Source organism: Mercenaria mercenaria, chromosome 2 (genome assembly GCF_021730395.1).
Source record: "Mercenaria mercenaria strain notata chromosome 2, MADL_Memer_1, whole genome shotgun sequence".
Lineage (NCBI taxonomy): Eukaryota > Metazoa > Mollusca > Bivalvia > Venerida > Veneridae > Mercenaria > Mercenaria mercenaria.
The window spans coordinates 46385309-46400486 of record NC_069362.1 but is presented as its reverse complement, the minus strand read 5'-3'; the positions used below and the strand labels follow the sequence as shown (position 1 = coordinate 46400486).

At 36.0% G+C, this 15178-nt stretch overlaps 1 protein-coding gene across 1 annotated transcript; it reads right to left on the bottom strand.

Moving 5' to 3' along the window:
* Nucleotides 1–627: 627 nt before the first annotated feature.
* On the bottom strand, nucleotides 628–14314 carry LOC128555094 (uncharacterized). The gene is made up of 2 exons (XM_053536503.1): nucleotides 13733–14314; nucleotides 628–4230 (listed from the first exon to the last, which is right to left on the bottom strand). Exons 1-2 carry the CDS (start codon nucleotides 14143–14145, stop codon nucleotides 2853–2855), a joined length of 1791 nt encoding a protein of 596 aa, XP_053392478.1. The 5' UTR covers nucleotides 14146–14314; the 3' UTR covers nucleotides 628–2852.
* Between the last annotated feature and the right edge of the window lie 864 nt (nucleotides 14315–15178).

Below are 15178 nucleotides of genomic sequence, written 5' to 3'. Positions count from 1 at the left end.
TGTTGTTATATTTTCTGGTCCTTCGGGATCATTGATTTCAATTCATTTAGATTTGAAGATTGAATACTGCATAAGCCGATGTTAGGGGGCGTGGGCAGTATTGCAAGTTCCATTACTGCTCATGAACAGACTCAATCAAACCGAGTCTGCAATTTCACTGTTTGCTTTGTTCTCGGTGCTTCCGAGGGATCTACTTTCCAGATTTTATTTACTTCACAACAGCGGGTGTTAAGTGTTGTGTGGCGGCCATAAAAAGTTGCTCGACTTCATCTTAGTGTTGTTAAATTTTCTGGTCCTTCGGGATCATTGATTTCAATTCATTTAGATTTAAAGATTGAATACTGCTTAAGCCGGTGCTAGTGGGCGTGGGCAGTGTTGCATGTTCCATTACTGCACATGAACAGACTCAATCAAACCGAGTCTGCAATTTTCACTGTTTGCCTTGTTCTCGGTGCTTCCGAGGGATCTATTTTCCAGATTTTATTTATGTTTCTAAAGAGGTAACTGTTCCCGGTAGTCAAAGTCGAGCGCATGCTATTTTAGTAGAACAAATGTTTGTCCTTCCAATCTCATGCGACCTTGAAATGTCAATAGCAGAAAACAATGTAGTGGATGGATATTATTTTATTGCATATTCAACAGAACATTTTTACAATACAAAGAGCAATAACATATGACAGTATACATTCTTACATGCTCTAACATAATATCATACAAGCTAAACATGTAATATTCAGCCTCGACACATACTCTTCTGATACTGAGCTGCATGTTGAACAGTCTACGAAGAATTGGGTCTTAGAATAAAACTGAAGTCGTGTTGGGGACACTTTGGACATACCACTTTGATAGTTATGATTATGGCTAATTTTGACCATTAACAGCATAAATAAATCCTGAATCTAAAGTGATCAGAAGATATTTTCCTTTGTATAAGCCCTAAAACAATTTTGTAAAAACGGTAAACTAGTCAACATTACGTTACATGTATTTCAAAACGACATAGCTGTGCCCAAACTGTATAAGCCTTTATTCTCAAAGTTCTCTACGTTTTGCATCAATAACAAAATAATAATTGGGCAATGGGTTACACATCAAAATAAACAATAATGTGAATTTATGTACAATATTTTTTTGTCTCAAATTATCAGTAGGAAAGTCATATATTTGATCGAATCACTTTTCTCTCAGTAAGAATGTCATACAACTGATTGAAAAAATTTACTCGCAGTACTAAGAACGTCATAAAATGATTTAATATATATACATCAGTATTACCAAAGTCATACAAATGATTTAATCAAATTTCTCTCAGTAAGAACGTCATACAACTACTCGAATAACTTTACTCACAGTTAGAAAGTCATATAAATTATTTAATCAGTTTACTGAATTAATCAGTCGCACAACTAATTGAATCAATTTACCCACAGTACGAAAGTCAAACAACTTTCTTAGTAATACTGCTGAGAGTATCAACTGATTGAATCAATTTACTCGCAGTGCTAAGAGCGTCATAAAATTATTTAATCCATTAACTCTCAGCAGTACTCTCAGTAATAACGCCATACTACTTACTGGATAAATATGCTCTTGGTTAGAAAGTAATACGACTGATTTTATCATTTTGACTCCATTAAGAAAAATCATACAACTGCTTGAAACAATTAACACTCAGTCAGAAAGTCAAACCACTGATTCCATCAATTTACACTCAGTAAGAAAGTCATACAACTTACTGAATTGTTTTACTCTCAGTACGAAAGTCATACAAATGAGTACGAAAGTCACGCAACTTTCTTACTAGTACTACTGAGAGTACCAACTGATAGAATCAATTAGAATCAATTTACACTCAATAGGAAAGCCATACAGCTGATTGAATCAATTTACTCTCAGTAAAAATGTCATACAACTAATTTAATCAATTTACACTCAGTAAGAAAATCAAAATTGTCAACTGTACAACTGATGTATTCAATTTGCTTCGACTATTTATCGTAACACGGTATATTTCCGTAATATACATAACTAATAAAAAAAATATTATCAGCTATCATAATATATAAATCATTTAGCAAATAAGTCTTTGCTCTTCTTATAAATATCATATAAGCTTGACATATATATATATATATAATGATTTGATGTCATTTTAACAACAAGAACACCAGAAAAGTGATTTCACATTTCACATTTGAACAAGTCCGTGAAAATAAAAATGTGATCATCGGTGAGGTTAACCTACCAACAGAACAAGCTAAAACAATTCAATGTAAGATTGTCGAATATAAAAGTCTAATTACAAATTTGCGACTTTGTATATTATAAAGTAAAAGTAAAGTAAAGTGTTTGTTTATTATACTGTCGCCCCTACTAAAAGGGCCAGCCAGTTTGGCTTATGAGACACCTACATACATTGAACAGCATTACTTCCCGATTCCTATTTTTAAATGCCAGGCACCAGGCAGGTAGGCAATCGGTAACCATTATTTAACTAGCTGGCGGCTCACCAACCAGTGTCTCTTCAAAAACAAGACACGCCTCTGACAGGGCTCGATCCTTCGACCTTCCGATTGCGGGACAGGTGCATTATCCAATAGGCCATTGCACTTATTATATTTTAAAACATGACTCGTCCAAATTTGTCAAAACAGGATGATTTATCTGTATCAGACATTTGAAAATATGTCTAACCGCACAAAATAATAATAAAACAAACCAATTTTATACATGAAATTTGAATCTACATGTTTTTTTCTGACACGTTCCTATCGAAAACATACACAAAGAAACAAATATCTGACCAAAGTATCGGCATATCGCCTATTTTTAACTATATACAGTCTCTTTTAACATTCAACTTCATAAACATATATTTTATTGTGTTTATGCGTGCCAACAATTAACAGTTTCTTTGATTCATCAAATAGCATGGCTGTAGGATAATCCATTTCATCAATTATATCCGTAAGGTTCAAGATGGTTGTTACATATCTGAAATTCTCATCATATTGATGTATAGCATGGGAAACAACGCCGGACACAAGAATATTATTCCTAGTTGTAAGACAAATACCGAATCCATATTTCAAAAATGAACCATACAAATGGCTCTCTATCTTTCTATTCCTGTCAAGAACAATTATTCCGTTGTCTCTGTCTGCTATATATATGTTCTTTGTGATAGAATCAAGAGTCATTAGACGGGGAGATGTGAAGATTGGTCGGTCAGTGTCAATTGGGTAGATAAGGTTACCTGGGACATCGGCATTGTCAGTGTCAATTGCGCAGATAAGGTTACCTTTCATATCATACTGTCTTAGATAACCGGGGAAACCGTCGCCCCCGCCACAAGTGACGAACAGATAGTCACCTCTACAGCAAACACCTTTGCATGAAACACCTACTTTAAACGATTTTGTCAGGGACATTGTTCTTGCAGTGTACTGAACAAATTGTATTGTTTGCCTGTCTATTATTGTAACAGCTAATTCTTTTGACCTTGAAGTTTTGCATATACCAACCAGTGTCCCTGTGACCGATATGTTAGCCACTTTATCAAATGACCTACTAAAGCGTTTCAATCTGTCTTTACATGTAATAACCAAGGTGTCGTCATCCAAGATACACATATCACGCACACCGTACGTGTCGTATTCGTCATTATCAAAACTAATATCAAACTCTTTCTTCGAAAGAATTTTGTGAGGTACGTTTGCAACAGCAAGTCCGTCGGCATTATCGAGAGCATTTCTAATACTCTCGTCTAATGAAAAACTCAGTCCTTCAAACGTTTTAAGATTTTTGGCAATCTGACCTTTTTCGTCTTTCATTGATCTCATTCTTTTCATTTGAACAAAAAGTTGTGCCTCATCGACATTGTCTATCTCTTGAACAAGATTTGTTACCTTTTGTAATACTTTATTAACATGACCTGCAGTTGCATTCAATCTTTCTATTATTTGTTTATACCTTTCATTCACTTTCTCTAGCGACTTACTCTCAAGCTCTTCTATTCTTGAAACTAATTCTCTTTTGTACTCTTTTATTTCATTAATAATTTCAATTTTAGCATTACTTATCGTATTTGTTTTATCTTTAATGGACTGTTTAGTGTCCTTGCACAAGGTTTTTATCATTGTCATATTCTCCACGTAGTCGTTGTACTCTTGACTTGTTCTGATATCTTCAGCCAGCTTTAGAATGTAGTGAACGTCTTTGCACTCTCTAAAAATAATACATTAGAAACTGTCATGGTATGTAGTATAAAAGATATCTGTTTGTCAAATGAAAAGTCTTGTCTAGGCCAATCTCCGAAATTTGGACTAGAAAAATCAGAGAAAGTATCATGATAGTCCAAAGACGCGGTAAAAGTTCATATTAAATATACAAAAATGTGGATGTTACAGTTTACAGACAAAGATGACAAACCATCGTTTGAAAAGTATTACCATGATCCCACAACAAACCTATAAAAGATATGTTTAAAAAGTAAAAACGTAAAAGTAAAAACCAATGCTTACAGCTTACACATTGCAAATAGAGACAGTTTCAAACTGATTTAATTTTTATCGCCTTTTCTATCAAAAAGGTACAACAAACTATATGATTAGTATATCCGTCAACATATACTAGTAATAGGAAATACCTGCTTAAAATTCCAGTATAAATGGGAAGAAATTTAGCAATATATCATTATTAATATGTAAAAGAATGCGGCCGTCACAGTCACTTGGGGTCAAGACCCCCACCCCCACCAACCCACCCATCCCATTCTGCTCCGTCCCTGCCAAAGGTTAGAGCATATTTTGTAGCATTTTAACCTGACGTATTTCACATAGGTGACAACCATAAAATGCATTTTTTACAATTTCAGTATGTTTTAAAAACGCAATTTTCTTCACCAATAAGACTTGCAGCTGTTTAATGGTCTCTTTGAAACAATAGCAGATTAAACTTCTGAATCTTTTTTTTTTGTTGGATTTAACGTTGCACCTACACATGATAGGTCATATGGCGACTTACCAGCTTTTAATGGTGGAGGAAGACCCCAGGTGCCCTCCGTGCATTATTTCATCACGAGCGGGCACCTGGGTAGAACCACCGACCTTCCGTAAGCCAGCTGGATGGCTTCCTCACATGAAGAATTCAACGCCCCGAGTGAGGCTCGAACCCACATCGATGAGGGGCAAGTGATTTGAACTCAGCGACCTTAACCACTCGGCCACGGAGGCCCCTTAAACTTCTAAATTAATACCTACATATGAATCCCTGGTATCAATAGACGGGTCTGTTACAATTCTGTCAAATGACATCAGTCCTGACAAATGGCATTCGGATTCCGAAAAGAAATCAATAACTCAATAACTATTTTTTGTATGTAAGCTTAATTAGTTACAGTCGCCACAAGTAACCCATATGGGCGACTCACCCAGAAGACTATTAGTGAAAGTGCAAGATACAAAAGACGCTCCAGATCCAGAAGCTAGCTTCCCTGGTTCTTTAAAGAGAATTCCTATAGTTTTTTTCCTTTCATAGAATTTTTTCAAATTCACATATATGACAGGAAAATTTGTGCTGAAAAGAATGAACAAATAAAAAAAATAGGTCACCAGGCTTGTTTTTGTGAAAAATTGCTTTGAACACACCCACTGTTGCTGAAACTGTCAGCGATTTTTTAACACTTTCATAATTTCCTGCTTTTTTTATAAATACCGACCAAAATATACACCAAGACATCACAATAAGGTTTATTCTTTTTACAGATTTTATCATATGCTTATTTGATATCATAGTCATATTTGTAAAACTAGATCCTTACAATAATGGGTATAAATGGAAAAAAAGTCTTGTTTCATATTCACTTTTGTGAGCTTTTTTCAATGAAAAATACCCATAGTGAAGAATATTTTTTTAAATTTTGAAAAAAACTGTTTCATAGAATTTTTTCCTGCTTTTCTTGTGTATAAATAATTGTATTGTGAGCATAAAAATGGCTAAAAATATATGGGTCACCAGGCTAATTTTTATGTTAAGACTGCTTGAATACAACACCCGTTCGGACGAAAATGGCGCGAACCTGACCAAACTGATTACATGTATATCTGCTAGAAGTTAAAAAAAAAAAGGTTTAAAAATTTCTAATTCTTTCTATAATTGAATACTAAATAATCTGAAAGGTGATATTGCCTTATCAGTACTAAGTCAATTGTCTAACATTATATGAACAACACCGTCTTTGTACTAAAATGCGATGTGACAACACAACCAAAAAAATGGCAAGATACCTGTCAGGCATGATACTTGTCAATACAACATAAACCAGTATCAACATTTTATTACTGATAAAACTTATCAAAAATGTTATTTCATTCAAGATTCCTCATATTTAAGATTGTCTGTCACATATTTCAACAAACGTTGACTTCACTTCAGTTTTCCATAGAAAGTGTCGACTGCGCAGAAAGATGCGCATAAGAAACTATAGGAATTCCCTTTAACGTGTCAGGCGTAAAGCACCCATACACGGGACTCTTATCGGGGTTCGAACTCACGACCCCTGGTTTCGTAGTCAGACAGTTATACCACTGGACCACTGCGCCCGCTATAAAAATCAATAACAATTATAAATCGATCAATTTCAATTTTATGGAACACTTCCATGCGAATTGATCCCTGGTTTGTACTGCGCATATCAAAATCGGGTACCAAACGTAGACTTAAAATTATCATAAAGTGACGATCCAGTAAAAATATAGTCGTTAGCATATTAAGCTTTGGTACGTATTAGCGCATCGAGTAATCTATAAATAGAATGGGTGAACGTGTTCGGTCAGATGTAAATTTATGACAAGCGGGTTTTAAACACTGGCACCAGAACAGAAAGAAAATGCCTCTGTACATGTTATACCTTACCCCTAGGTACACTATAAGAACCATGGTCATGAACGGGAAAATATACTAACCCGTTTCAATCGTACATTTCTCAACTTAAGCGCGCAGTTCGGTGAATGGGTACCTAGTATAATTAACAAGCGATGTTTTATCTCCCATCGTGCATCAGTTACATTGTCTCAATATTCCATATTGCTGAGATTGTCAACATATTTTATGCATTCGTCAACATTAGAGAAAACAAACTTGCTTGACCTTCCCTAATGAACATCCGGTCTAGAGGTCACGACATAGTGTGCACATGTTTGGCGATATGTAAACAAACAAAACCAGAATTTAAAAAAATCAAAATTTTACACTTAAACTCGAAATGATGAATGAAATTCATCTTGTATATGATCTTTAATTTGAAAACGTACATTGCTTCGAATCTGTTCTGTTTATTTTATTCATTTTACATATTTATGCTGCATCTTCACATTTTAGCAAACACGTGTAGTAAAATGACGAGTGACATACATTTTCACAGCAGCCAATCAGAATGATTTTGTAATCTAGAACGGAACTTCACCAGGGAAGTTCAAGCAAGTTTTTTGTCTAACGTTGAAATGGCTATAAACTACGCGTTGTTTTTCTAAGATAAGATGCAATGAAGAAATTTGGCCGGTACATAATGGAAGATAAATTACCACTTGTTTGATATCCATAGTACACATTTACCGAACTGCGTATTTTAGGTATGAAATGCGCGATTGAAACGGGTTAGTATATTTTCCCGTTCATGACCATGGTTCTTATAGAATACCTAGGGGTAAGGTATAACATGTACAGAGGCATTTTCTTTCTGTTCTGGTGCCAGTGGTTTTAAATAAACAGTATATGTCGTTGTTTTACATGAAATTTTGTTCTTAACTTTATTATGTTAATATAGTTCTTAATAAAAAGTAGGGTATAGGCAGTCCGTGGCCGTGACAGTTGTACCTTGGATGTTTTGTGTGTTAGTCAGAAGAGGAACCGCGGGTCTCTTTACGGATGATTTTTGTAGCAAATAACATTCAGTAAACAATATCAAAACATTTTAGAATTTTTATTCAAACTTTTTAACTTCTGACATATTTGACCGAAAAGTAGTATCTTAAACATCGAACAAGAGGGGTATGATGATCCCATATCGCTCTGCTGTTAAACTTGGCCTTAGAATAATCAAGATAAAATTCTAACCAAGTTTCATGAAGACAGGGTCATAAGTGTGACTTCTACAGTGTTAACAAGCTTTTCCTTTGATTTGAGTGGTGGCCTAGTTTTTGACACATACATGACCCAGTTTCAAAATTGGCATAGGAATTATCAAGATAAAAATTCTGACAAAGTTTCATGAAAATACAGTCATAAATATGGCCTCTAGAGGGTTAACAATTTTTATCTTTGATTTCAGCGAATGACCGAGTTGTTTGACCCTACATGATCGGGTTTCGAACACGGCATAGGAATCATCAAGATAAACATTCTGACGAAGTTCATAAAGATATAGTCATAAATGTGGCCTCAAGAGTGTTAATATGCTTTTCCTTTGATTTGACAGGGTGGCCTAGGTTTTGACACCAAATGACCCAGTTTCAATCTTGGCCTAAGAATCATCAAGATAAACATTCTGACCAAATTTTATAAACTGGATCATAACTGTGGCCACTAGGGTTTTAACAAGCTTTTCCTTTGATTCGACCTGGTGACGTAATTTTTGACCCCGCATGACCCAAGACGCAAGTTTGTATCAAATTAAAGCATGAAACATCTATATGTGATTCACTGAAAGAGCCAAAATAGAAAATTTGGCCCTTTCAGGGTCAGTAACTCTAGAACTCATGATGGAATCTAGCCGGTTTTCGAAAGGAACCAAGATCTTATTGTGACTTAAGTTGCGTGTAAGTGTGGTTAAAATCGAAGGCAAAATGTCACATATCGTGTTCACAAGATAAAAATAGACAAATGTTTGCTCTTTCATGAGTCAAGCAGGGGCCGTAACTCCGGAACCTATTATTGGATCTGACGGATTCATCATTAAATCCAAGACATATTGTTTCTAAAGATATTTTGCAAGTTTGTATCAAAATCAAACCATAAATGAAGTCTTTATATTGCTGCTAAAGCCAAAAATAGCAAACTTTGGCCCTTTAAGGGGCCATAACTCTGGAACCCATGATGGGATTTGGCCAATTTTCGAAAGAAACCAAGATATTATACCAATACAGGTTGTGTCTACGTTTGATTAAAATCCATTGGAAAATGTGGTCTCTATTTTGCCGCAAAGGCCGAAATAGCAGAGTTTGGCCTATGAATGGGCCATAACTCTAGAACCCATGATGGGGTCTGATCAATTTCTGAACCGAGATATTATGCCAGCACAAGTTGTGGGCAAGTTTGATTAAAATTGATTGCAAAATGTGGTCTTTATCGTGTTCACAAGAAATTGTGAACGAACGACGGACAAAATGTGATCGCAAAAGCTCACCCTATTACTAAGTAAAAAGTGAGCTAAAAAGCAAACCAAATGTTCCTCCACCAATACGTTGACATGTTCCAAAATAACATCCGGGCTTTGAATTAAGGTCCCGTTTTATATATAATAAACTAATTAAGATTTGGAATATATCCAGGCATCGACCCCTCAAAATTCAAATTTTACTGGTATATAATTTGATTAGTTTGGCCGGTGTAATGAAGTATTTCGACCCCCATAGAATAATGACCCCCCGGTCATTATTCTATAGAAAAAGTGACCCCCGGTCATAGTATTATGACCTCCAGATCATAGTACTATGACTCCCCCACGTGAAGTAAACTGAACCTCACGAAGAATATTGACTCCCATAAAAAAACGACCCCCGGTCATTTGGTCAAATTTAGTGATAACTCATGTATCTAAGGCCTAATTGCTGCATTTTATGCCCCCACTCGGGGGAGCGGGGCATATAGATTTGCCCTTGTCCGTCGTTCCGTTTGACCATTAGCCCCAGATACCATCACTTGACACAGAAATCAGAGCATTTCTATTTCTAGACGCTGTGTCTTGGTGTATACATTTTTTTCAGGAAAATAACAATTCACAATACGTTCACAAAGCACACCAGTGTCAATAATCCCTGCAAACTTCGGTATGAAGTAATTCTTCAGAAGAAAACTGCACAAGAAACTGCTAGCATAGAACTTAGTATTAATAGAAGTTGCAATACTTAGCAGTGGCAGTAAAGTAAGGTAGCGGCAACAATAGAAAGTAGTAGTAGTAGTAGTAGTGGCAGTGGTAGTGGCAGTTGCAGTAGCAGCAGCAGTAGCAGCAGAGAAATAAGTGACAGCAACAACAGCAGCAGGAGAAGAAGAGGTAGATGTACAAGACGTATTAGTGGAAGCAGGTATAGTAGTATCAGTAGTAGCAGTTATAGTAGTAGTAGTAGTAGAAGTAGTAGTAGTAGTAGAAGAAGAAGAGGAAGTACATGTAGTAATAGCAACAGAAGTAGCGGCACCAGTAGTAGTACAATCAAAATGTTAACTGTTGGCAATGGAGGGTATTAGAGTTGTAGATCTAGTAAAATTGTCCGTTAGGTTTGGTGGGGATCACTTTTTAATAGATATTATCGTCGAAAGTCTTTTTAGGAGCCGGTGTTTTACACGGAAAGAGTAACTTTTTTAAATAGAATAATGTCCAGGAATCGATATTGTATGAGAGTTCGAATGTAGTAATTTCGGCAGTGAGTATTTTACATGGAAGGAGTCACTTTTTCTATAGAATAATAACCGGGGTCGTTATTCTATGAGCTTCGAAGGGAGTCATCTTTAGGGAGTCAGTATTTTACTTAGAGGGGTCAGTTTTTCTATAGAATAATGACCGCGGGGTCGTTATACTATTGAGTTTTCAAATGGAGTCAGTTTTTTATAAGGGGAGTCAATATTTTACAGGAAAGGAGTAACATTTTCTATAGAATAATGACCGGGGGTCGTTATTCTATGGGGGTCGAAATACTTCATTACACCGGAAACGGCCATAACTACGAAGCGCAAAATATCCAAATAAGAATGAATAAAACAAAACAAACAAATTAATTTTGGTACCCCGGCACGATATAAGGCGGGGGCTCTAGCGCAAGCAAGTGTTCCAAGTGCCAGTTTCACAACTGCATGTATTGATTGTAAAAAAAGGTATTTTCAAAACTTGATCAAAATGTAACTAACTGTAACCTATGCTAGTATTAATGTGTTGTAATGCTAAAAATAATTGCTAATAGTTGACAGGGGCGGAGGCGTGTGGTGCTTTATACTTGGACCACTGTTAAGGGGGCGCGTACTTCTTGCAGAAATATAAGAAGGGTGGATTTTAAGAAATTTATGGTGGGATGATAAAAAAAAACCTATTCCTTAATTGATCAAATATACTCATGGACACCTGTAATTTTCAGTGGATAAGGATGTGGTACTATGAATGCAATCTGGTTAAAATCATTTCCAATTTTTGAAAATGAAAGTAGAAGTTTTAAAAAATCTATATCTAACCTGGGCTTTCACATACAGTTTATAATTTAATAAGTAAATTTATTCAACACATGAGAATTAGTTGTCTTTCTTATTTTTTCCATTCAAGTCTTAATTATAAAGATCTATATTCAATCATCGATAATTACGTGTTCCTCTGTGCTGTATTGGTCAACTGCGCAGGAAAATATTTATTGCCACAGTGGTCCGGGTTCGATTCCCGACTCGAGTTTGATTTTAATATGTTCTCCGTGACGATTTGATAAAGGGCATTGTGTCTGAAATCATACGTCCTACACTTCTGCTTCGTGTGGAGAAGAGTTGGCAGTTACTTGCAGAGAACAGGTTTGTACTGGTACAGAATCCAGGAACACTGATTAGGTTAACTGCCCGCCGTTACATAACTGAAATACTGTTGAAAACGGCGTTAAACACAAAACAAAAGCAAAACGAAGATATACTGTAAAATCAGAAATTTTCGCGAGGCACATATTTCGCGAAAAGCGATTACAAAACTAGTTCGCGAGGTAAAATTTTAGCGAGGGGAGCACGTTCGCATATTATGCATATATAAGGTAATGTTTCAGCGAGGATAAATTTTCGCGAGAATATTCTACTCGCGAATATAGCAAAAAATAATCCCTCGCGAAAATTTCTGATTTTACAGTAGTGAACTTACTTCGCTTTTTCCTTTAAATAAGTATTTGTAGGATACTGATAAATGTTTGGAAGGTAAAGTGCTACTTTATACACACACAAAACTACTAATGTTCACAATGAATCATATGTAATTCAACATTCTAACATGGCTCGATTTGATTGCCAGTAAAACAAGAAGACCAAGCTCTATATATTTAAGAAATAATTTATAGCGGTGCTTTATCACTATTTATACACGATGGGCGGTTATACATCGGGCGTAATAATTTCACGAAGGCGCAGCCCGAGTGAAATTATTTCGGACAACGTATAACCGCCCGAGTGTATAAATAGTGATAAAGCACTTTTTTGCTATAAAGTATTTCGATTCTAATAATATTATGTTCTTTATTGTAAAATTTATATCAAATACGATGGAACTGTTCCTTTGCGCAAGCATGGCGCCAATAGTAGGTATTTGTTAAAACACGCCAGGACCGGAAACAGTAATACGTCTTGCGGCAGAATTCAGTTCGAGCGAAAATTATTGCGAATTATTCAGCATTGCGAATAACTAAAACAAAACATTTGTGCAATGTGACATTTCGTTGAAAACAGGTTATTAAGTAAAATATTTCATAAAATTTTAAATGGCTATTTCTTGATGCGTACATGCCGCTAAATATCACGCCAACGTGACGTCAACATAACATCGTTGTGATGATTAAAACCGTGTTAGCCATATTAGAATTAACAAATAATCAAGGCCTTCGTGTTGTTTATCGTCTAATTTACCACGGTTCAGAGTTCAGATGCGTAGGAATTGAACCACGAGGGCGTTAGCCCGAGTGATTAAATACTGAAGCATCTGAACGATGAACCGTGGTAAATTAGACGATAAATCACAAGAAGGCCTTGATTGTTTTCATTCTGACATGCACGTTGATATATTGCAATAAATATTATGCTGGAATTCATTTACGCGAGGAGTAATGTATCGGACGTCAGGCGGCTACATGACGTCAAAATTGACGTCATAATGCTCTCTTACCGGTCCGTGCGTCAACCATTGTTTATCGCAGGATATATTGCGTTTGATTTTCTTCTTTGTTTAACTGGAAACCAATTCGAGCCATATTAGAATCTGCGATAAACAACGGTTGCTGTGCAAACTGGTAAGAGAGCATTATGACGTCAATTATGACGTCAAATTACCGCATGACGTTCAGTACATTACTCAACGGGTAAGTCCAGAATAATATTAAAGTATTTCAATGAGCATGTAAGAATGAAAATAACCAAGGCCTTTTAGTGGTTTATCGTCTAATTTACCATGGTTCATCGGTCAGATGCTTCAGTATTTAACCATTCGGGCTAACGTACGCCCTCGTGATTCAGTTCCTAACCGTGGTAAACTTGACGATAAATCGCTCGAAGGTCTTGATTATTTGTTAAATAATTTTCTTATTTGAGATTTTTTCTCCTTTATAGTGAACATTCCTTTGTGTACTAATAACAGTTGAAACAGTATCTATTTCAAAACCTTGTAGTCTGCTTTTTCGCAGATAAATTTGATCATACCCAGCCCATTTTTCTAATCTAACAGGTAAAATCAAATGTAAGGATGTAATGATACTATATGATAGATAGAATGTAAAAGAAAGTTAAACTGTACCTGTGATCATGTGCTATACACACAGTGCAACAGACAACATCATGTTCACCACAATACATCTTTATCATTTCTTCAGGATGGTTCTCACACGGCTGAACTGGAGGTGCTGGTATTGATACACCATGTGTTCCAGTTTGAACAGTTTGTTCAGGTTGTGAGGTCACAGTCGTTGTGTCCAAAGGTAGGTAATGCCGAATGCCTGATAAACTTACTATTGTTATCACATGACCCCTTAAAGCTGGAAACTTGTCGTGATCTCCGGTACATTTCATACAGTAATACAACTTACACATATTACAGTATGTATGTGCTTCCTTATATACTCCAGATTCTTCGCACGGTGAACAGTTGTAATCAAAAATTTCCTCAGAGGCACCGAGCACACTTTCAGTACACTTCCTTCCTTCCGCCATGTTTTCCTTGTTAACAACTTTCGTTTTCAAAAGATATTAAACTTCAAAGCCCAATTTAGTCCTAAATGTCCAATTACGTACATTTCAATAATAAACCTCATTCCGAAACTAAATATACGAGTTCGTAGCCGCCCCGTTTCATTATATGCCAAAGTCAGTGACCGTGACATTTATCGTGACCTTCACCGGCTTAGGTAGATGAATGTCACTGGCCCATGTGATAGCCCGCTTAAACAATTAACGCTCCACCGAGTATAAAGATGTATATGTAACGGCTAAATGTAAACACGTTTAACTTTTTAAAATACGATATTTTGTTTATTTTATTTACTTTGCTAATGGATTTTTCTCCTTTCATATACATGTAATATATTTTCTCGTTTAAATATTGACAAGCTTTAAATGGGGGATTCCTATATGTATATCATTGTACGTGTATATACATGTAATTAGGTCATACTACTATATACCTCGCGTAAAAGTTAAAGGGTATATATAAAAATATTTTTTTAAAGAATCATGGTAGTGGTATCTCCCTTGGCACCGTTTTTTGAAAATCTGCGAGTCCTTCTGAACGGAACGTGTCACAGACCGTTTAAAGGGACTTAAGATGAAACCAGAATATTAAAATATAGTGTCATGGGACCCTTTCGGGCAAGAGGAAGGCGAAAGGAGGTAGGAGGCAGTGGGAAGGGCCTCCTCTAATCATTAAGGTACGATGAGAAATTTCTCATTTTCTAGCTACACGCCGACATGATCACATGCAACGTTTGCGCAAAAATATTCAGTAGAACATGTTACGTCATAAGAAAACGAAGCACGACGACGAAAGCGGCGAATTGGACACTACAGAGGAAATGAACGTCTTGGAAAACGAAAGTGATAAAGACTCAACAAACAAAAATGACCAAAAATGAAAATTAAAAATGGAAAAAATGGGTAAAAGGGTGAAGTTGGGGAGGGGGTGGGGGCAGAGGATGCATGTGGAGGAGTGAGGTGGGGGAATGGTACAACTTGCATGTTGATAAATAAT